Source organism: Tursiops truncatus, chromosome 2 (genome assembly GCF_011762595.2).
Source record: "Tursiops truncatus isolate mTurTru1 chromosome 2, mTurTru1.mat.Y, whole genome shotgun sequence".
NCBI lineage: Eukaryota > Metazoa > Chordata > Mammalia > Artiodactyla > Delphinidae > Tursiops > Tursiops truncatus.
The window spans coordinates 162,127,096-162,151,395 of record NC_047035.1 but is presented as its reverse complement, the minus strand read 5'-3'; the positions used below and the strand labels follow the sequence as shown (position 1 = coordinate 162,151,395).

The following is a 24,300-nucleotide window of genomic DNA, read 5'->3' as shown; positions in this document are numbered from 1 at the left end:
ACTTTAGTTAGTAGGTGATTTTGTTGGAGTTGTTTTGGATAAGAGCATCTCTCAGTGACTTCAGTCTTGTGGGGAGGGGCGATGGCCTTTACCGTTTTGCCAAAGCGAAAGCCACGTTATTCCACTCTCATGCAGGTGACATCAAATGCGTGGGAGTAATTTCTGTTTAGTATAGGTTTATATTGCAAGGCAGAATGCCTGTACTACTTAAATATTTAGATCATATTGCTGTGGTCTCGTTTATATCTGTGTGCATGTTTACATTTTATTTCCAAAGAGAATTCCATACTTATGAAGATACTGGTTTAATTTTTGGAATTTTTATATCTCCCAATGAACAGTCTGAACAATGACTTTGTTTCTAAAAAAATGAAGAGTTTGTACAGTCATTTGAAAATTAGATTTTAATTTACCCTTTCTGGAAGGGCTTCAGATATTGGACTAAATCAAATTTCTGGTTTTTTAGAAGTGTGGTTAAATAATATTATCAAGTAATAACTTGCTTATTCACTCTTGGTGTCATCAATGTTTTTATATGGAGCCAATGAACTTAGATTTGAAGTTCTTTTCTCTGTTGTGTTGTCTGCATGTCTAGATGGTTGTCTAAAATGTATATTTGAAATTGCATCAATACGGAGCTGAAAACAAATATAAAAAAGGACGAATTGAGTTAGATTGGAGTTCCAGTCAAGACTTTATTACGTCTCTGATAGTGCCCATCTGTTCGTGTTCACATTTAATTTAGTCCACCAGTCTTTGCCCAGGTCTCAATCTTAAAGACAAAGCTTCGAGAACTTTAGTTTTGTTTTATAATCCTTTATATCCCAGGGGGGGAATCCATGTGTTTACCTGGGCCTGTTTGTTTGTTTGAAGGCAGTCTGTTCCCAGCCTGTCACCGAGTGAATTTGGTGTTTTGTTGGCCTGCTTTGTGGAGTCCTACATCTTGAAGCTTTAAGAAGCAGGCTCACATTTTCTTGATCAAATCACACAGCTAGTGAGCCACTGACCTGGAATTTGGAACAAGGTCTGTCTGATTCCCAAGCCTTGGTCACCACGATGTCCTTTCTCTGCTGCTGTGTGCCAGGCACTCCACGTGCAATATTGTATTTCAGGCCACAGCAAGCTAGTGCCCTAGGTCCTATGAGCCTCAGTTCAGAGGTGGTGAAACCCAACGTTGAGTAGCTTGTCTACGGCCACCTGGCTACTCAGGGGTGGGGACAAGATCCAGGTTTAGATCTGGCCTGGCTGGTAGCTACCCGCTACTCTGCTCCATTTTTCAAATGAGGAGGGTAGTTTTACGGGTTTCTCTTCATGGAGCAGTCTCTCTACATCCCCTTCATTATCATTCTAATCATCCCTCTTTGGACCTCTTTTAGCTTTCGTGTGTCTTTATCGGGATATAATAACCAGAACTGTGCACAGAAGTCCAGATGTGGGTGGCTGTGATTATGAGTGGGGAAGGATGATGTTTCTGCGCCCTGTGTGATGATATTTAGTGTTTCTTGGACTTAGGGCTGCAGGAAGCTGTCAGATCAACCTCAGTAAGGGCATGATCCTCAGCCATTTTCAGTCCTAGTTTTTGACTTGCAGCTGATCACGTAGGGCCCATCCTCTTTTAATAGTTTGAATGATTTGTCCCTTGCTAGTGATGTAATCTGTAGTTTTCCGCCCTCTCGCAGGGCCCTTTGAGAGCTTCCGCAGTTCATCTCTTTCAGTTTACCATTTCCCTCTCCATGAGAGCGTGGGGTCATCAGCAGACCTGCAGACTCCGCTGTATCATGCCCCTGCCAGATAATTTATTAAAATGTTAAATAAGAATGGCCTGGCGGTAAGTCCTGGGAGGGCTGCACTGTTTAGAATTCTCCACAGAAAGAAATGTCTGTGTTTCAGATCAGGTGGCTTCATTTTGGGGATCAGTATGAGGAATTTTTCAAAACAAATTTTTTTGGGCCTCACCTAGTTTCCGCTTTGCACATGCTCTGCCTATGTTGTGGGGTTCCCTCTGCATAACTCACTTCCCAGTCTTGAAAGACCCCTGGTCCTCCGAGGCAGCCTCTTTTATTTTTCTGTTAACCGTATAATGCTTTTTATTTCCCCAGATATCCTTTCTCTGTTATTTTGTCCTGTTACTCAGCTATCTAATCAGTTCTTTGAATACATCAAACCTACTGACTACATTAAACAGTCAGAATCACGGATCTGGGAGCCTTTTGTAGGGTGGTCATAAAAAACAGCGGGTTAAAAGGGACCCTTTATATGTTTCTTGTAAATTAGGATAAAGAGTCTCTGCAGAGAAAATCAGTCCACATCTGCATGAAGTCTCCGATTCAGTGTTTTGATTCAGACCTTTTTTACGGTGTTCGTTTGCGTGGCAGCAGAAAGAACATTTTCCAGGCAAGTGAACATTGTTTGTTGTGGGTAAACCCTTCCAGTGCTGAAAACATGGAATGCCGTGATTACCCCTCCAGAGAAAGCTCCGACGGTGTTAGGAAACCTGAGAGAGCAGCCTTGCCTCCGAGCGCCCCAGTTAACACACAGGGCAGGAGCCACAGTTCTGTCTTCTGGGGTTCACTGCATTTAGCCAGCGTGGCTCCATTTGTGAAAAGCCTTCCTAGCTCCTTTTGGTTAAGAATGCTTCTAAAAGGAAATGTCCTCTAACATTTCTACATCTGTCATCTACTGTCAGCCATTAGCTGATCTCATAGTAAGTAAAAGAAACTAGGCTCGGAGGAGGAAGCTCACTCAACTAATTTAACTCTAACTGTAGTTGAGACATGGTGGGATTAATGGGTGAGGTTAAAGCAGAAAGTAAATATTTAGGGCATCTTATTGATCATTAAGTCATCAACTTTGGATTGTGTGTTGGTTGTGAGTGCGGATGGCTGCATGTAACAGGAAGATCCTAGCACAGAGGCTTAACAGATGTCTATTTTTTTCACATATGAATCCTGGAGGTAGGGGCTTCAGTCTTGGTGCAGTGGATGTTATCAGTCTCTCAGGTGCCTTTCCTTCTGCTCTGCCATCATTGGTATGATGGCTTATTGTCCTATGATGGCATCATTGCGGCTGTTTCCCTGTGGTTGGGGAAGACAAAAGGCGGAAGAGCCAGGGGTCAAAGGGCCATGTCAGCAAGTCTCTCCCTTTATACCAGCTACACCAGTAATGATGCTGGGAAGTCTTCCAAGAATGTCTCATGGCCAGAGCTAGGCACTTGTCCTCCCCGGCCAATCACTGGCCAAGGGGAATGAGAAAACCATACCTAGTTCAGAGCAGTTTGTCCTCTGGGGCTGGGGTAGGGGCATGTCTACTTTCATAAATACATTTGGGTTCTATTGTTAGCAAAGAAAGGGATTGGATATGCAATCTATCCAATAGGTGGGACCATGGTTGTATTAGGAATTGACTGTCTACTCAGTGATTTTTATTTTACCTAAGATTTAGTATCAGTCATCGAAGTACCCTTTCATCCATTTTTTCCTATTCTCCTGGTATAGGAAGGCTACTAATATGTAGTATTCTTTATATAAAAATTTAAGATCATTTGCTTGTTGTCACTCATATTGTAAATTTCATTAGAAATACGAGTGACAATAAGCATATAGTACGTGTGTGTGTGTGTGTATCTTTTAAATAAAAACCAGAGAAAGGAATGGAGAGCACACTTAAGACTGAACTATTTGCCTGCATAGTAAAGGAAGTAAATACTTCACCCTTATCCCGAGCGCCTGTCCTGAACATTCTGCTCAGGTCAGAGCTTATCAGGGGGCCTGTAGCCATAGCACATACCTCTGCGCTGCAGTGAAGCATGTGCATGGGAGAGGGAAGAGATGGTGGCGAAAGATAAAAATAATGAGCCAGACTGAAGCCTAATGATAGCTTATGTTCTCTCACACTTAATTATATAACGGAGATACCTTTTTTTTTTTCTCCTTATGATCAAAATAGCCTACTATTTATCATACTGCCATTAACGGTTTAATTACTAGTGACTGAGGAGGGTGATTTGCAGAGACCTAAAATTATGGCTAATCTCTGAGAAGAAAAAAAAAGCAATTTAGTGCTCAGATAAGATAAATATGTTCTAATGTTGATTTCATGAATAAAGCAAATGTTTAATGTGGTCAGCATCTAATATCTGAGTCATAGCCATGAGATACTGCATTTTAAAAGAATGTTACTTAGTATGTTCGTGTCTGGTTATACCTCAGGTCAAATAATGCCCCTCAAATCAGGTTTGAATATGGTAAAATCTCTATGTCATGTTAAAGTGTAACATCAGTATTAGTCATGATCTTTAAGAACCAGGTAGTATATACAATTAAACTTCACTTTTAGGCTGTAATTAGGGAGACCATGTAATTTTTTTTTTAAATTTTTATATTTTTTAATTTAATTTTTATTTTATTTATTTTTATTTATTTATTTTTTTGGCTGCGCTGGGCCTTCACTGCAGCGCACGGACTCTTCGTTGCGGGCTCAGTAGTTGCAGCCTGTGGGCTTAGTTGTCCCGAGGCATGTGGGATCTTAGTTTCCCTACCAGTGATCGAACCCACGTCCCCTGCATTGGAAGGCAGGTTCTTAACCACTGGACCACCAGGGAGGTCCCGGGAGACCATGTAATTTATCATCTGAACTAAGACATTTTTTTGGCCTAAGTATTTATAGTCTTGGGTAGATAAACATGACTTTATTACAGGGTGATACAACTTTTAGCAACTTACCTTCATCCTCTCAACTAGTCGTAAGTTTTGCCTGCTCGGTTTTTAGATTGGATGGCTGTTAGCGTGACAGTGGGATTATCTTAGGTCCCTCTTTTTGGTTCATGTGTCCGTGTGGGATCTTCCCCCAGATTAATTCTGGCCTCTCCCCGGGGGGAAAGGAGTGACTCCTTTCACTAGCGAGTTGGAGAGAAGAAATGAGCGTTGCCCAGCTCCTCTGCCTGCCACAGGGGGCATTCTGCAGTGATCTCCACCAGGTGGCAGGCTTTCTGGGTGGGTTCTATGCTTGGGGGTGGGGAGGAGGTTGGGGAGGCCTGTGGGTGCTCATAAATTGGGTAAGTTTGATTTGAGCATAAGTAATTAGTAACAGGAAGCCCATTGTGGCCACAATTTAGGCCTCTTCCTCTAAGCCAGCATGTCTAGCTAATGATGCTAGAAGTATTCTCCATTTGTTTAATTTCTGCCTCTTCTCAATTGGTTACATCTGTCCTGGTGACGCCTTGTTTTAAACCTAGAGGTAGGCAGCTATGTTTCTGTTTGACCGTAGGCTTACCTGTTAGGGTCTGTGGCTTAAAAGTAACAATAAACTAGGACAGTGTATGAGTGAAATGGAGAACGTTTAATAATCATGCTGAACAAGCTGGGCAAACAGGACCCACAGTTACTGTGGGTCCAATACACGTGATCCTTGTTTTGGTTTGTTTGTTTGGTTGGTTGGTTTTCTTGGTTTGTTTTTTGCGGTACGCGGGCCTCTCACTGCTGTGGCCTCTCCCGTTGCAGAGCACAGGCTCTGGACGCGCAGGCTCAGCGGCCATGGCTCACGGGCCCAGCCGCTCCGTGGCATGTGGGATCTTCCCGGACCGGGGCACGAACCCGTGTGCCCTGCGTCGGCAGGCGGACTCCCAACCACTGCGCCACCGGGGAAGCCCCTGGTTGTTTTTTTTTAACTTTATTTTTTTATTAATTTTTATTGGAGTATAGCTGCTTTACAGTGTTTTGTTAGTTTCTGCTGTACAGCAAAGTGACTCAGTTGTATGTATACATATATCCCCTCTTTCTTGAATTTCCTTCCCATTTAGGTCACCACAGCATTGAGTAGAGTTCCCTGTGCTATACGGTAGGTTCTCATTAGCCATTGCACATGATCCTTGATGATAACTAGACCCTGGCTTATGTAAAGAGCAGCCTTTTCCCGCCTTTACCTCATCACCTTTGCTGTTCTGGGCTGGATATCAGTTTATTTGATTTGGCCTGTTTTGAGCATCCTTCCACATTGGAGTATTTACTTCAGAAAACAGATTTTCTCAAGTTAATTCTTCTGTTCAAAAAAGGAGCATTAAAATTGTTTTTCTTTCTCTCCTTATATAAAATATTCTTTTAGATCCATTATAAAGAAGAGTATAAAAAGTCTAAAGACAAGTGTACATTTGTGACTGACACGCCTATGCTAAAACATGTAAAACGTATTGGCGCTTTTATTTCTGAGGTAAGGTATCAAAACGTGCAAAATGGCTTTCATTTTCTTTTTCTATTTATGTAAGTAAAAGTCTGTGCATGAAAGTTAGACAATAATATTTTCAATAACACCACTGAATGTTGGTAATATCTGTATATTACATAATTCTGTGCACTATGTCAATTAACTCATGTAAACTGATAAGTTTTATTATTTATGGTTGATGTATTTTATTATATGCCTATTTTGACTCTAACCCTTTCTTATTTATCTAAAATTACTCTTAAAAAAGGGATATTTTTATTCAATAGAAAGTATTGGCAAGTTCCATTATTTTATTTCTTAACAGACTTTATTAGATATGTGATTCAATATAATTTTGAAAATAAGTGAAACCAACAGATTCCATAAAATGTGGTATCTTTGGTAAGTGACTTTAAATCAGTTTGAACTATTTTTGAGTAGGATCAGTTCAACAGAGATACCTGTTATGAAACCATAGAGTGAGAAATACACTACATTCATTTTCCAGCTGAAATATCATAGAGTCTTTTTCTGAGAGCATTTAGAACTGCAACTTATGTTGTCTTATAAAGCACAATGTTAACGGTAATTTCTGTGATGAGGCACTGCTGGTTTCTGTGAATATATCATTTCAAAGAGAGAAACTTGAAAGGAAGATGATTAGATAGTGTTGTAAATGACTGACCTCTAGTGTTTCGTAAGTTATGTTGGAAAAAGATCAATATGATATTCTCGGGATTATTTCTGTCAACGTGAAAACATTTTGAAGAAAATTGGTAAATTTTAAGTACCCAAATCCAAAGAGTTATGGGAACGCAAGGCTTACGCAGGCTATATGCTCAATAAATCAGCACTCAAATCTAGCTCCAAGTGGGAGTAACAGCAGGGACCTGTGGACAGAGTGGGGAAAACCACGGTTTTGTTTATTTGTGTCAGCTATTAGTTCTCCTGCACAGAGAAAAGGAAAAGGGCAATCTGTTATCTTCCTTTGAACTTAATGTTCCCAAGAGTAAATAGTGAATGAGTGTCTCTCTTTATGAGTAACGATTGAGATCACTTAGAGACAGTGCAGACTGCACGTGGGAAGGTGCACAAACAGCAAAAAAGCACCCCCTGCACCCCGCCATTGTGGTGGAAGGAGTTAAGAGGACTTGAATAAAGGAATGTTGTCCTTTGCATTCAGGTTCTAGACTGTAAATTCTAATGACTTGTGTTTTCTGGAACAATTTAAATGTCTCATTGTTCTCATGTTTCTTTGCTGATCAAACATGAAATTGTCAATACACACAAATAGATTTACTTTGAGAAATGTGCATGGGTTTAAACAGAAAAATAGTCATTATTACTTTTTACCAAATTTATTTAAGGTTTTTAATTTGAGGTATAATTGACATTTAACATTTTATTAGTTTCAGGTGCACAGTGTACATGCTTCGATACTTGCATGCCTTGTGAAAGGATAACCACGATTGTCTGGTTACCACCTGTCACCACACAGAGTCACACATCTTATTTCTTTTTTTTCCCTTGTGATGAGAACTTTTAAGACCTACTCTCCTAGCAACTTTCAAATGTGCAGGACATTGTTATTAACTATAGTCACCATGCTGGACCTTATGTCCCCATGTATTTATTTTATGACTGGAACTTTGTACCTCTTAACTCCTTTTACCCATTTCCCCCATCGCTCAACCCCCCCTCTCCCAGTCGTTATTTTCTTGCATGTTTCATTTAAAGGTTTTACCATGATAAACTGGATTTCTTTTTCTTTCTTCAAATATGTTCATCAGGTTCAGTATCTACGATTAAAATGGACTTTATATTTTTTAGCTGATTCTGTTTCTGAAGAAAGTACTTTTTTATTCTTTTTCAATATTCACAATAAAAAAAGCTAAGAAATATTTTTTCCCTTTTCTTTCTCCCCGCCCAGGCAAAATACAAAGGCACCATTAAGGCGGACCTTTCCAATTCTCTTTATAAGCAGATGCCAGCCACAATTGACAGTGTCTTTGCAAGAGAAGTTACACAGCTACAGAGTGAGGTGTGGTTCTCCTGAATTACTATATAATTGTGTAGACCAAACATATACCTAGTACAAATTGTTTAGCATTTTAAAAAGAGTTGTTTGTCTTAGATATTAAATACGGAGAGAAAAGTTGGAAGCGACTGATCCATGTGCTGTCAGCTGTCGCCGGTGGAATCAGAATGACAAGGACCTGCCAGTATGTCAGTTACATGACGCTGTTTTTCCTAGTTCCATTCACCACTACTGATAGAGCAAATTCAAATCTTATTTAGACAGTTTACTTAGATTACAATCTTATAGCAAATATTAAACTAGTCTTTAATTTAACTATGATCTTTAAGGGGAGAACATTCCAGTAGCTTATTAAAAGTTGCATAAAAATTAATGGTTAAATTCAGGATCCACAGATCTGTGCTCCATCAATTAGACAAGTGGTTCCTGAATTTCTTTTCCGTGGATGGTGTTTTTCACTTGGTAGCATATCTCAGGCTACCAACAAAGAGCCTCCACCAGGCGGAAATGGCCATTTTAGTGATTGCAAGTTGCAGATGAACTTAAGAACTGTCATCATGTAAACTCATTTTGAATCCACATAATTTTCTTTTTATAGTACATCAACACAGAAGGAAGCCTTAATGCATTTAATCTATTGTGTTTCTTAAAACAGAATTTCAAAGCAGAATATTTCGCCTCTTTCTCACTCCTATTATTGCTTTGTTTTCTTCATAGCACGAGCTGATTTTTTTTTTTTTTTTTGGTTACTTTATTAATCCCTAAGAGAGCAGGGACCTTATCTGTCTTGTTCCCTGCTCCACCTCTGTGCTTAGAACAGTCCCTGGAACACAGGGAGGATTCAGTAAACACTTGTAAAATGGATTTTTGTTCAATTTATTGATTTCCTTTCTAAGGGGATGTTTCCTTTTACATAGTTTATGTTTTTCATGCTACATTTTTGGTTAGTAATAATAAATACAAAGAAATGCTTACTATGTGTCAGGTAGTGTTCTATGCATTTCACATATATTTATATCATTTAATCCTCACAACTGCATGAGATATCCTCATTTTGAAGATGTAGAAACTGAAGCACAGAGAGGTTAGGTAACTTGCCCAAGGTTGCACAGCTAATACATGGCAGAGCCAGCACATGAACATGGATAGATTGGCTGCAGAGTCTGGGTTCTTAACTATACCCCTTACCACCGCTTTTTACTATTTCTATCCCTCTTTTTCTTATTAAACAAGTTACTTCTTTTTTCAGAATCTTTTTACTTTTAAGTAGAGGATACCTAGATAATTTTAAAATAGTCTGAAAATAGATTACTCTTGAACAATACCAAGTATTGTTATCCTTTGCAGAATATCTTTAAGTACTTCATTATCACAAACTTAAATGTCCACTATGTACCCAGCTTGGCAGTAAGCTAATCTCAGCTCTGCACATGAAGCTAAAAATATATGCCAGGGTTCTGCATGGCTGACCATGACTAGTATGCCCCCTTTTTTTCCTGCCAACACCTGGTAACCCAGCCATTTGCTGATCACACGGACTACTTTATAAAGCAAGAAATTACAACACTTGATATTTGACAACATTTATGCAATAATAATAATAATAAGCAGCAATTACGCGATAAAGAAAAGAAACAATCTTTTCTTGTTTTTATACTTGGGAAGGTAAGATTTTCAGGTATTTACATCTTAATTGCTTTGGAAAGGCACGGCTTTTCTCAAATTTTTATGGCATAAACACATCTATAGTACACAAATATGTGCACATAGAACTTAACATACAAAATAATCCATACTGTACATTTGGGAATCTATCTCTTTTTTTCCAGAATAGGTTATCACTTACATTAGAATATGCACCCTTATGTGTGCTCTCAAGGAACATCACTGCCCAGTGTTATAGTCACTGAACTTGTTAGAAAGGAAAAACCTGGATTCCAAAGAAGGTATCTATTTCAAAGATTTATGTAATTGTAATAACATTTCTTTAGATTTACATAAATCTATTTTATTATTGTTAAAATTTCAATTCTCAATTGCCTAATAAGACAGGCAAGAAAGTAGAACTATTTGATAGTGTCTGTGATAATTATAGAACTAACCTTTTACTGTGTCCAAATAGTATCAGATTTGTGCCAACCTGAATTAGAGTATTAGTATTAGGCAAATACTAAAATTTAACTGTGTTCCAACTTCTATTGAAAAGTATCCTAAACTTTTGACACTGGAACAAAATATTATCTTAAAATCAATTTGCAAACATTCTCAGATGCTTACATCCAAACTAGAGTGATGAGGTGAAGTTAGCTAGGTTAATACTCCTTGTAGAAAATGGCTGATAGGAAGAAACGCCTTACAAAAAAGAGAGAGAGACAGATGTGGAGATTTTAGGAAGCCATTTTGTTAGATAACTCTCATTAAAACTTTTACAGGCAAAGATCACAAAGAAATCTTCTGGAAATGGATGGGCTGTGCCATGAAGTGCTGTGACCCTTCTCACCAGAGCTGTCTCAAGCAGAGACTAAATAATCCCTTATCACAGAAGTGATATAGGCTACTCAGGCGTCCGACCTGAGGAGATTTATGAGAGCTTATGTTTTTATCTACAGTGGCCACAAGGTCCTGTTTCAGGAGCTTCAGGGCTGCCTGTGTTATGGGATTAAAAGTACATTTACCTATATAGTAGTTATGAAATATACTGTAAATCAGAAATATATGTATATATGAGATATAAACATATAAGATGGAATATATAACATAAATGTGTGTATTATTTGCGTAAACATATTTACGTATAATTTATATAAGACTACTGCAAGCATCTTCCACTAGTTAGGCATCTAGTATCATAGCAACCTTAATTCACAAGGTTGGAAGAAAACAGTATTAATCTAGGGAAATGCCACACATTAATGACAAATCCTAAGAAATCAAATTTATCAGAAAATTTATTAGTGTGACATAATTTTCCATTAGCTATTTTAAGGGCGAAAATTAATATGATAAAGTTCAGCTGCCTCCAATTTGATGTAATCTTAATTCTAAAGTGGTGCTTAGCAGCAGCTATAAATGAAATGACTATTTTAATGCTGCAAGTAGAAAATTACATAGCCTTTTTAAGAAAGAGTGCTTTTTAAAATTGTGCTTGATGACTCACCACTTCTATGATAACCCACAAAATGATCAGCTGCATTGGTTATAAGTTCACAAGTATCATAGTCAAAAACGCAAAATCAACCAGGCATCCAGCAGAAAGGAGACAGGCATATGCCAGTTTTTTTTTTCCTTATAACAGATCTCATAGAAGTTGTTTCTTGGCTTAAGAGACTTGGCCACTCACTAAACTCCTCCTTCCTTCCCACAAGTTATAATATATAATGTAATGAAACTGAGATAATGGACTTTCTCAGTCTGAATGGAGGTTCTTAATGGGTATCCTGTTTAACATAATTAATTGGTGAAAATGTAAACGATAAGTTCATCAGAATTAGATATCCTGATGGATTAAATCAACGGACAGACTCTAGCAAGATGAATTAACCCTGGAATAATGTGAGGTGCTGTATGCGAGGCCTAATACTCAACCAGATGTGGGATCAGGGCTGAGCAGGAGTGGACAAGACTTAGGGGCATTAGCTGACAGAAATCTCAACACAGTAATCAAAAGGAAAATGGTGTGATCCATGGAGGTGTTACTAGCATGTAGCACATTTGAGATGATAACCTAGATTAAACTGAACAGTTCTAATTAGGATAGGTCAGGCCATATCTGGGATATTGTGGACACCTTAAGAAAGAGGTGGAAACATTGGAATTGTACTTCAGAGAGCGTTTAGAGTGTACAGGGGTTCAGTACCTTAATCTACACAGACAGGTCCGGGGAATGGAAGCCACTGACAGCTGTGTTCCCATGTTTGGAGTTCTGTCCTGTGAACCAGATTCTTCCCTTATGGCCAAATGGATGCAGCTCCTGGGAGATAGACTTGAGTTTCATTAAAGGAGGAACTTTGTATCAGCATCTTCAAAATTTAGAGACCGTGATACCCAGGTTGAGTTCTCTTTCACTGGAAGTTTTCAAGAAAAACTCAGTGGGGGAAGCCAGAGAAGGGATTTGAACATTGATATTTGTGCTAGATGACGTTCCCTTTTTTTTGGTAGGATTGGATGCTTTTACTTAAAAAAATTATTTTTGTAATTATCACTTTAATCCTTGAGACAAGTATATTATCTAAGTTAAGTGGGTGGTTAATTCTACTTATTAAAGCCTACGAGGAGTTTAAGCTCGTGAGAATGTTTAATAAACCCATTTATTCATTCATTCACTAAACATTTATTGCATTTCTGTTCTGTGTCATTCAGTATGACTGGCACAGGATATTAAAAGATATGTAAGATACGGACACAGCTCTCAAGGAGCTCATGTTGGTAAAAAGTTTTCCCTTAAGTGTAACTGTATTCTTTCAATAAGAATTAGATCTTGTTTTGTTCTTGGTGACCACTGTTCTAAGTTACCTTTTTTAAGTTACCTTTATTCTTTTTTTTTTAAGTTACCTTTTTTAAGTTACCTTTTTTAAGTTACCTTTATTCTGTGCCAAGTAATTCCAATTCCATTTAGTATCTTATTATTAAACTTTTAATATATATATTTTAAATTAATTTTGAAATAATTCATTAATTTATTCTTGTTTTATTCTCATCCGTTTAGTTATTCTTGTTTTTTTAATTTACTTTTTTATATAGTATGTTCTTATTAGTCATCGATTTTATACACATCAGTGTATACATGTCAATCCCAATCGCCCAATTCATCACACCACCATCCCCCCCCCCCCCGCGGCTTTCCCCCCTTGGTGTCCATACGTTTGTTCTCTACATCTGTGTCTCAACTTCTACCCTGCAAAGAGGTTTATCTGTACTATTTCTCTAGGTTCCACATACATGCATTAATATATGATATTTGTTTTTCTCTTTCTGACTTACTTCACTCTGTATGACAGTCTCTAGATCCATCCATGTCTCAACAAATGACCCAATATCGTTCCTTTTTATGGCTGAGTAATATTCCATTGTATATATGTATCACATCTTCTTCATGCATTCATCTGTCGATGGGCATTTAGTTGCTTCCATGACCTGGCTATTGTAAATAGTGCTGCAATGAACATTGGGGTGCATGTGTCTTTTTGAATTATGGTTTTCTCTGGGTATATGCCCAGTAGTGGGACTGCTGGGTCATATGGTAATTCTATTTGTAGTTTTTTAAGGAACCTCCATACTGTTCTCCATAGTGGCTGTATCAATTTACATTCCCACCAACAGTGCCAGAGGGTTCCCTTTTCTCCACACCCTCTCCAGCATTTATTGTTTGTAGATTTTCTGATGATGCCCATTCTAACTGGTGTAAGGTGGTACCTCACTGAGGTTTTGATTTGCATTTCTCTAATAATTAGTGATGTTGAGCAGCTTTTCACGTGCTTCTTGGCCATCTGTATGTCTTCTTTGGAAAAATGTCTATTTAGGTCTTCTGCCCATTTTTGGATTGGGTTGTTTGTTTCTTTAATATTGAGCTGTATGAGCTGTTTATATATTTTGGAGATTAATCCTTTGTCCGTTGATTTGTTTGCAAATGTTTTCTCCCATTCTGAGGGTTGTCTTTTCATCTTGTCTGTGGTTTCCTTTGCTGTGCAAAAGCTTTTAAGTTTCATTAGGTCCCATTTGTTTATTTTTGTTTTTATTTCCATGACTCTAGGAGGTGGATCAAAAAAGATCTTGCTGTGATTTATGTCAAAGAGTGTTCTTCCTATGTTTTCCTCTAAGAGTTTTATAGTGTCCAGTTTTACATTTAGGTCTCTAATCCATTTCGAATTTATTTTTGTGTTTGGTGTTAGGGAGTGTTCTAATTTCATTCTTTTACGTGTAGCTGTCCAGTTTTCCCAGCACCACTTATTGAAGAGACTGTCTGTTCTCCATTGTATATCCTTGCCTCCTTTGTCATAGATTAGTTGACCATAGGTGCGTGGGTTTATCTCTGGGCTTTCTATCTTGTTCCGTTGATCTATGTTTCTGTTTTTGTGCCAGTACCATATTGTCTTGATTACTGTAGCTTTGTAGTGTAGTCTGAAGTCAGGGAGTCTGATTCCTCCAGCTCCGTTTTTTTTTCCCTCAAGACTGCTTTGGCTATTCGGGGTCTTTTGTGTCTCCATACAAATTTTAAGATGATTTCTTCTAGTTCTGTAAAAAATGCCATTGGTAATTTGATAGGGATTGCATTGAATCTGTAGATTGCTTTGGGTAGTATAGTCATTTTCACAGTATTGATTCTTCCAATCCAAGAACATGGTATATCTCTCCATCTGTTGGTATCATCTTTAATTTCTTTCATCAGTGTCTTATAGTTTTCTGCATACAGGTCTTTTTTCTCCCTAGGTAGGTTTATTCCTAGGTGTTTTATTCTTTTTGTTGCAATGGTAAATGGGAGTGTTTCTTTAATTTCTCTTTCATATTTTTCATCATTAGTGTATAGGAATACAAGAGATTTCTGTGAATTAATTTTGTATCCTGCAACTTTACCAAATTCATTGATTAGCTCTAGTAGTTTTGTGGTGGCATTTTTAGGATTCTCTATGTATAGTATCATGTCATCTGCAAACAGTGACAGTTTTACTTCTTCTTTTCCAGTTTGGATTCTTTTCATTTCTTTTTCTTCTCTGATTGCCGTGGCTAGGACTTCCAAAACTATGTTGAATAATAGTGGTGAGAGTGGGCATCCTTGTCTCGTTCCTGATCTTAGAGGAAATGCTTTCAGTTTTTCACCATTGAGAATGATGTTTACTGTGGGTTTGTCATACATGGCCTTTATTATGTTGAGGTAGGTTCCCTCTATGCCCACTTTCTGGAGAGTTTTTATCATAAATCGGTGTTGAATTTTGTCAAAAGCTTTTTCTGCATCTATTGAGATGATCATATGGTTTTTATTCTTCAATTTGTCAATATGGTGTATGACATTGATTGATTTGCTTATATTGAAGAATCCTTGCATCCCTGGGGTAAGTCCCACGTGATCATGTGTATGATCCTTTTAATGTGTTGTTGGATTCTGTTTGCCAGTATTTTGTTGAGGATTTTTGCATCTATAGTCATCAGTGATATTAGTCTATAATTTTCTTTTTTTGTAGTATCTTTGTCTGGTTTTGGTATCAGGGTGATGGTGGCCTCATAGAATGAGTTTGGGAGTATTCCTTCCTCTGCAATTTTTTAGAAGAGTTTGAGAAGGATGGGTGTTAGCTCTTCTCTAAATGTTTGATAGAATTCACCTGTAAAGCCATCTGGTCCTGGACTTTTGTTTGTTGGAAGATATTTCATCACAGTTTCAATTTCATTACTTACGATTGGTCTGTTCATATTTTCTGTTTCTTCCTGGTTCAGTCTTGGAAGGTTGTACCTTTCTAAGAATTTGTCCATTTCTTCCAGGTTGTCCATTTTATTGCCATGGAGTTGCTTGTAGTAGTCTCTTAGGATGCTTTGTATTTCTGCGGTGTCTATTGTAACTTCTCCTTTTTCATTTCTAATTTTATTGATTTGAGTCCTCTCTCTCTTTTTCTTGATGAGTCTGGCTAATGGTTTATCAATTTTGGTTATCTTCTCAAAGAACCAGATTTTAGTTTTATTGATCTTTGCTATTGTTTTCTTTATTTCTATTTCATTTATTTCTGCTCTGATCTTTATGATTTCTTTCCTTCTGCTAACTTTGGGTTTTGTTTGTTCTTCTTTCTCTCGTTCCTTTAGGTGTAAGGTTAGATTGTTTATTTGAAATTTTTCTTATTTCTTGAGGTAGGCTTGTATAGCTATAAACTTCCCTCTTAGAACTGCTTTTACTGCATCCCATAGGTTTTGGATCATCGTGTTTTCGTTGTCATTTGTCTCTAGGTATTTTTTGATTTCCTCTTTGATTTCTTCAGTGATCTCTTGGTTATTTAGTAATGTATTGTTTAGCCTCCATGTGTTTGTGTTTTTTACGTTTTTTTCCCTGTAATTCATTTCTAATCTCATAGCATTGTGGTCAGAAAAGATGCTTGATATGATTTCAATTTTCTTAAATTTACTGAGGCTGGATTTGTGACCCAAGATGTGATCTATCCTGGAGAATGTTCCATGCGCACTTGAGAAGAAAGTGTAATCTGCAGTTTTTGGATGGAATGTCCTATAAATATCAATTAAATCTCTCTGGTCTATTGTATCATTTAAAGCTTCTGTTTCCTTATTTATTTTCATTTTGGATGATCTGTCCATTGGTGTAAGTGAGGTGTTAAAGTCCCCCACTATTATTGTGTTACTGTCGATTTCCTCTTTTATAGCTGTTAGCAATTGCCTTATGTATTGAGGTGATCCTATGTTTGGTGCATATATATTTATAATTGTTATATCTTATTCTTGGTTTGATCCCTTGATCATTATGTAGTGTCCTTCCTTGTCTCTTGTAACATTCTTTATTTTAACGTCCATTTTATCTGATATGAGTATAGCTACTCCAGCTTTCTTTTGATTTCCATTTGCATGGAATATCTTTTTCCATCGCCTCACTTTCAGTCTGTATGTGTCTCTAGGTCTGAAGTGGGTCTCTTGTAGACAGCATATATATGGGTCTTGTTTTTGTATCCATTCAGCAAGCTTGTGTCTTTTGGTTGGAGCATTTAGTCCATTCACGTTTAAGGTAATTATGGATATATATGTTCCTATGACCATTTTCTTAATTGTTTTGGGTTTGTTTTTGTAGGTCCTTTTCTTCCCTTGTGTTTCCCACTTAGAGAAATTCCTTTAGCCTTTGTTGTAGAGCTGGTTTGGTGGTGCTGAATTGTCTTAGCTTTTGCTTGTCTGTAAAGCTTTTGATTTCTCCATCGAATCTGAATGAGATCCTTGCCGGATAGAGTAATCTTGGTTGTAGTTTCTTCTCCTTCATCACTCTAAGTATATCACGCCACTCCCTTCTGGCTTGTAGAGTTTCTGCTGAGAAATCAGCTGTTAACCTGATGGGAGTTCCCTTGTATGTTATTTGTCATTTTTCCCTTTCAATAATTTTTCTTTGTCTTTAATTTTTGCCAGTTTGATTGCTATGTGTCTCGGCGTGTTTCTCCTTGGGTTTATCCTGTATGGGACTTGCTGCGCTTCCTGGACTTGGGTGGCTATTTCCTTTCCCATGTTAGGGAAGTTTTCAACTATAATCTCTTCAGATATTTTCTGGGGTCCTATTTCTTCACTCACTGAGCAAATATTTATTGCAGTTTATGTCAGGCACTATTCTGGGTTCTGAGCAGGTATTGAACTAGACAGTTATATTCTAGTACGAGAAGACAGAAAATAAGTAATTTTACAAAAATTAAACTGAGTAATTTAAACTTGTGAAGGGAATAAATAGGATAATATGGCATTAGACTGAGGTAAGGGGATAATTTGCTGTCTTATGGATCTTCTTCAGTTTCTAACTCTGTTGAGGTTGGTTAGTTCTACTTCTGAAGTACTTCTGATTATTCTCATGTCTTCTCTCCAACCCTGTGTGGGACAGATTTAATATGGTGGTGATGGGTGGCATCGCTATGATGCTTATTTCCCTAACAGAGAACAAGGCTTGACATATGTGAAAATTTTGTTATATTTTCTCCCAAAGTTTAGGGCTTTTAATAAGGTTTATATTCTATTATAGCTGTGCCTCCATAAAAGCATAACAATCAATTAAAAATGAACAATTCACTTCTAAATATCCAGTCACTTCCCCAGTTTTGTCATTTGCTTTCCCGAGCTTCAAACCTTGAACATTTATGACCCTAAAACCTCTTGGATGTGGAAGATTTCCCAAAACCGTAGCTGAGATTGAAGCTACATGAATGCGAGTGGGGATTTCAGCGTGTGGACAAAGACGTTTGAAATAAATGACAAAGAGTTAGAATTAGGAGTCTAAACAGAAGCACAAAGATTAAAGTATTATGTATATTATTTTGTTACAGAAGCTTAGGCAAATTTGACCATTAATGGTGGTATTCAACTATATGAAATCCTAACGGAACACTGAAATTTAAAAGGTAAGAAATTTCATACACCTGTAAATGAAAGTAACAATTATTTGTGTTTTTCTTAAGGTTGCTTACAAGCAGAAGCACGATGCTGCCAAAGGATTCTCAGATTATGCCCACATGAAGGAACCGCCTGAGATCAAACATGCCATGGAGGTGAATAAGCACCAGAGTCACGTAAGCAAGCCATTCCTCATGATTTTCTGGAACATTGTAGTTAACTGACATCAGGGCTGATGGGTATGTTGTTGAAGTTTAAATGTTACAACATTCCTGTTCAAAAAGAACTCCAAAGTTTCTTTTACTTTTATGTCCCAGTGTTCAGTCAGAAGCACATCTGAATTATTCTGTCAATTGTTATTATAACCTTGTAGAGTGCCTTCAAAATGTCAGGCACTTGCAGACCTGGGAAATTGGGTTTTTAACAGCAATTCCTAGAACTTCTGTGACTTGATGGAGTCACTCCCATGGTTTACAGTGCAGAATTGCAGAAGAACTGGGATGCTAGTGAGATTGTACCCCACTGGGGTTTCTTTTGGAATTCATGTGAGGGGCAGATTGTCACACTTAAGACCCAAGAGGAGTAGGAAAGCAATAGATGTGTAACGGCCGGCTTAGAAGCAGAAGCCGAGAGAGAGGAAACAAGCCCATAGAAAACACATTTATTCTTTGGCTATAAGGTAACAAGTACATCAAAACCTTCATGTGTTTGCTCAATTACCACTACTATCTTGGGGGCCTAGAAGAATATTTCTTCCTGAAATTTCAGTGGAAGCTTATTTGTCTCCTTATCATGAATTCTTTGCTTTCTAGAAGGAATGTAGGAACTGTTTGTCAGGTTCTTTTTGCGTTAGAATCAGTTAAGATAAAGTGTTTGCCTTCGTTGGGTTAAAAAGCTCCCTTTCTTTGAAAAGTACCTGAAACATCTCTGTCATCTCACACAGGCTCTGCCCCACCACTTAGTTCTCTTACTGAATGGTGCTTTGCTGCCTCCGGGCCTCCAGAGCCCCAGCTGTGCAGTGTCTCTTTGTAGGATGGCAACAGTTATCTGATATTAAATTGCAATAGGTCAATGTTTGAGTAAAAGCTGAGTGAGCTTCTACATTTTAATCCAAATGTATAAACACATGCCGATACCAAAAGTGCTTTTCTAAAATGGGTTAAGATTGATAAGAGATGAAGAAGCTACATGGCTGTAATTACCAGCAAGGCCATTTCACCAGGAGGCTTTATGAGAACTTGACTATCATAATCATAATAACTACCACTCAGCGAGCACTGCCGCGCACAAGAGACGGTGCCGAGACTTTGATCATTTCCAGTTCTTGCAAAATCTGTGTACTGATTCCCATTTTGCAGATGAAGAAAATGAGACTAAAGAATCAAACTCCCTAGTCCACTCTTTCCATTACACCCTGCTGCCTCCCTCTTGAAGGTCACTGGTTATTGGTCAAGATTTTAAATGAAAATTTTAAAATGTAGGGCAAAATAGGTTATCATTAGAATTCAGATCAGTGGATCCAGTGCATCTGCAAGAAAGAAAAACTGGACCCTGAGCTTCCACTGTTTGAAGCGGAAGAAACTTTGAACTCCCATGGATGGCGTGGCTTCGAAGGTGGTCTGGTGGTCTGGGGAGATGGTTGGCATTACACAGCTCCTGGGGAGACCCTTTCTAACTCTAAAATTCAATGAAATTCAAATACGGAAGTTCCTTATCATAGACCTGAGGTTATTATTTTAACTCTGCCTTTTCTTTTAAAAAATCTTTGATTGAGGGATTGAGGGAATAGAGTATAAAGCCCTTTTCTCCTCCATTCAATACTGTGTACTTATGGGAGAAGGATGTGTTTACTTACAGTCCTGTGTCTGCTTGGCTCAACCTTTACATGCAAAGTTTGTACACATAATAGGATTTAGAAAGTGTTTAAGACTATTTACTCAGATTTAAGGGGAGAATGATATTTGTATTCTACCTGTGAAGTAGTTGATATTCCCCTAGAGTCAAGTCACTTAGAATAATACATCTGTTGTCCCAAAGATATGAAATTTAAACGTGGGTCTGGAAAACCACAGGAAAGCAAGTACGTCTCTTGGTTCAGTAGGTGAGGCTGCAGCATCTCCGTGAAAGACCGTGTCTCCCAGAAGACTTCAGTAAAATGAAATTCATTTGCAGAGAATTTAGCTAATAGGGTTACCTTTTCATCATGCGGAATGTCACTTTGCACTGTGCCTATTAATGACTTAATTTAATTTAAAATAAAATACGTTGTCACATGTGCATCTGATTTACCTAGAAACAGTGCATGTCAGCATCTTTGCTTATCTTTTTATGTTTCCACCAAAATCGAGTCAGCTTTCTGATATCTGTTAGAGGACCAAGAAACTGGGATGATTACAGTTAATAGCTTTTAATTTCTACCTCCTTTTTGGTCAAACTTTTCAATGGGCCAAATGGAGTCAATCATCAGTGGGCCAAATGGAATCATTTTTCTTTCAGAACCTTACTGTCCCTTATGCCTTTGCAGATGTGAATAAGCAGGGTGGGGGAGAGGATTCTTTCTGACTGGCCAACTGAATTTCCACCTCTGAATAACTGAGAGTTCCAAGGGGAAGAGTATTCTGGGGGCAGTAGTCTCTTCTTTCACCCCAAATTCAATGATCATGGAACAGGAAAAAATTATTTCTCATAATATCCTCCACTGTCACATATGATAGAAAAGGAGTTGGGAGTCGGGCCAGGGTTAAAATGCTTCCTTTGCCACATGTTGCCTGGATGACCTTGGACACGTTACAAATGTCTCCAAATCTGTTTTTGTTTTTTTTTTTTTCATCTGTAAAGTTGGGGCAATGATACCCATCTCACAGGGCTCTTGCAAGTGATAAATGAGATATGATATGTAAAGGGCTCTGTAGAAGAGCCAGTCCGTAAAATATTAGTTCTGTTTGGTCCTCCTTCAGTTTTAAAGGGTGATTTAAGAGTTTAGGGTGATACATATAGATGATTCACTTTGTTGTACAGCAGAAACTAACACAACATTGTAAAGCAATTATACTCCAATAAAGATACTAAAAAAAAAAGTTTAGGGTGATATCATAGTTAATTCAAAACAATGAAACTAGATGAGATTTCTAAAAAGGCCAAATCAATATGAAATTTATATTAAGAAGCATTTAGGTTAGAAGGGCATATTCAGAAGGTTCCTGAACCCAGTTAACTACCTATCTTGTTGATACTGCAGTCAAAAAATGATTTAAAAGAGCCAATCTAAATTTTTTTGTATCTTCAGGGATGTACCCCTGCCAAATTTTTTCTAATGTAATTAGAGGAACTGGAGATATTCTATCCTGTTACTTTCCCCTAAAGATGGGCTTGAAATGAAAACCCCCGTAACATTAATAGTTTTCATGAATCTTATCAGAGACATGAAGTCCAGTACTCCTAAAGTAAGTCAAACAAATTTTAAACTGCCATTTTAAGTTTTATAAATAATGTGGTCTGTATAGACTTGTGATGAAATTAGAGTGGTAAACTTTCCCAAAATGCCATATTGGTAATCAGTTCAATGTGTATTAGAAAGAAGTATCCAGCAGGGGAAACCAGAGACATAATGTTCTTTTCAAGAATGATATATGTACTTTCTTAACATTAATAAAAAGTTTTCTCTTAGAGGAAAACATAGGCAGAACACTCTTTGACATAAATCACAGCAAGATCTTTTTTGACCCACCTCCTAGAGTAATGGAAATAAAATAAAAAATAAACAAATGGGACCTAATGAAACTTAAAAGCTTTTGCATAGCAAAGGAAACCATAAACGACGAAAAGACAACCTTCAAATGGGAGAAAATATTTGCAAACGAAGCAGCTGACGAAGGATTAATCTCCAAAATATACAAGCAGCTCATGCAGCTCAATATCAGAAAAAACAAACAGCCCAATCCAGAAATGGGCAGAAGACCTAAATAGACATTTCTCCAAAGAAGACATGCAGATTGCCAACAAACACATGAAAGAATGCTCAACATCACTAATCATTGGAGAAATGCAAATCAAAACCACAAAGAGGTATCACCTCACCTCGGTCAGAATGGCCATCATCAAAAAATCTACAAACAATAAATGCTGGAGAGGGTGTGGAGAAAAGGGAACCCTCTTGCACTGTTGGTGGGAATGTAAATTGATACAGCCACTATGGAGAACAGTATGGAGGTTCCTTAAAAAACTACAAATAGAACTACCATATGACCCAGCAATCCCACTACTGGGCATATACCCTGAGAAAACCATAATTCAAAAAGATACATGTACCACAAAGTTCACTGCAGCACTATTTACAATAGCCAGGACATGGAAGCAACCTAAATGTCCATCGACAGACAAGTGGGTAAAGAAGATGTGGCATATATATGCAATGGAATATTACTCAGCCATAAAAAGGAACGAAACTGAGTTATTTGTAATGAGGTGGATGGACCTAGAGTCTGTTATACAGAGTGAAGTAACTCAGAAAGAGAAAAACAAATACCGTATGCTAACACACATATATGGAATCTAGAAAAATGGTACTGATGAGCCTAGTAGCAGGGCAGGAATAAAGACGCAGATGTAGGGAATGGCCTTGAGGACACGGGGTGAAGGGTAAGCTGGGACGAAGTGAGAGAGTAGCATTGACATATATACACTACCAAACGTAAAATAGATAGCTAGTGGGAAGCTGCTGCATAGCACAGGGAGATCAGCTCAGCGCTTTGTGACCACCTGGGGGGGTGGGATAGGGAGGGTGGGAGGGAGGCTCAAGAGGGAGGAGATATGGGGATATATATATACTTATAGCTGATTCACTTTGTTGTGCAACAGAAACTAACACAACATTGTAAAGCAATTATACTCCAGTAAATATAAAAAAAAAACCTAATAAGCAGACAATTTCTATTCCATCAGACAGAGAGAAATCTTAAGGATAAATCAGTTAAATGATACTGGAAAAACATTTGTGACTCTGTGATTCCGTGATGTGACTTAAAATAACAGCGCTTTTAGAATTTAGTATTAAAATAGGTATATTAGTATTTTGTTCATCTCTAAGGCAGAATAGTTAGTAATATCTATCCTGCTTTCTTCACAAGATTGTGGTGGTGATAAAATTAAATCATGTATAAGAAAACTTTTGTCAACTCTAAAATGCTTTGACAAACAATGATAATACTGCTAATAATGATAAACTGTTAGATACAGCTCTATATTTTACTCCACTGTTCAGAAAATTGAAAAACAGTTTTGTTTTCTGATGAATATCAGATCCTGCATTTACTTTTATTTCAAAGGTTTATATTTTCCTTTAAAAATAATATTTATGATTTAATGATTTAGTTGTTTTTTACATGCAGCAAACCCAAACAGAAATAAGTCTTATTAAGATAGAATTTCCAGTCCATGTGACTACCTGATGACACTTGGAGGGCTTCTCTAATGTAAGAGGTTATGACAAAAGAATTTCTTGAGGCTGACTGAACTGATGTTTTGAGATTATGACTGAATACAGTTTACACTACTTACTTCTGTCCTACATACCTATCCTGTCTAGTTTCTTCTCACCAAGAATCATTTTAACCTTCACCAGAGGAGCAAAGGGAATGAATGAGTTCGGGGCCAGTTGGATTTGATTTCTTTTAGTCTGTCTGCTCACGTTGCCCTTAGCCTCACAGGTGTGTCTGTCTGTGGCTTCCATCCTGCCTGCCATCCCTCAGCTCTCAATCTTTGCATCTCCAAGTGCTTGAATTTCACTGTATGGACCATCATGGTGGAGGTTTTGCTTTTCTCTAGTTTATTAACTCACCTATTGAAGAATCTCAAATCACTGTTGTCTAAACATGAAGAGCTTTGCTGCAGAGTCACTGGGAATCCTTTGCTCAATGTGTCTGGCTGTACGTGAAGAATAAACGCAGCCATTTCACTTCCATTTTCAATATCTAATTGAAAGTTCCTCTTATTGGCCAAGT

The 24,300-nt window shown here is 37.7% G+C and overlaps 2 protein-coding genes across 4 annotated transcripts in view; both read left to right on the top strand.

Moving 5' to 3' along the window:
• LOC141275672 (LIM zinc-binding domain-containing Nebulette-like) overlaps positions 1-6,204 on the top strand; it is a 237,148-nt gene extending 230,944 nt beyond the window's left edge. The window contains exon 7 of the mRNA XM_073801634.1: positions 6,100-6,204. The gene's annotated coding sequence lies outside the window, so the exon portion shown is untranslated. The remainder of the gene's footprint in view (positions 1-6,099) is intronic.
• Positions 1-24,300, top strand: part of LOC101333922 (nebulette) — a 152,663-nt gene that overhangs the window by 45,677 nt on the left and 82,686 nt on the right. For all 3 annotated transcript variants that reach the window (XM_073801631.1, XM_073801630.1, XM_073801629.1), the window contains 3 exons: positions 6,100-6,204; positions 8,129-8,239; positions 18,367-18,477. In XM_073801631.1, the coding sequence (XP_073657732.1) occupies positions 6,100-6,204; positions 8,129-8,239; positions 18,367-18,477 (327 nt within the window). The remainder of the gene's footprint in view (positions 1-6,099; positions 6,205-8,128; positions 8,240-18,366; positions 18,478-24,300) is intronic.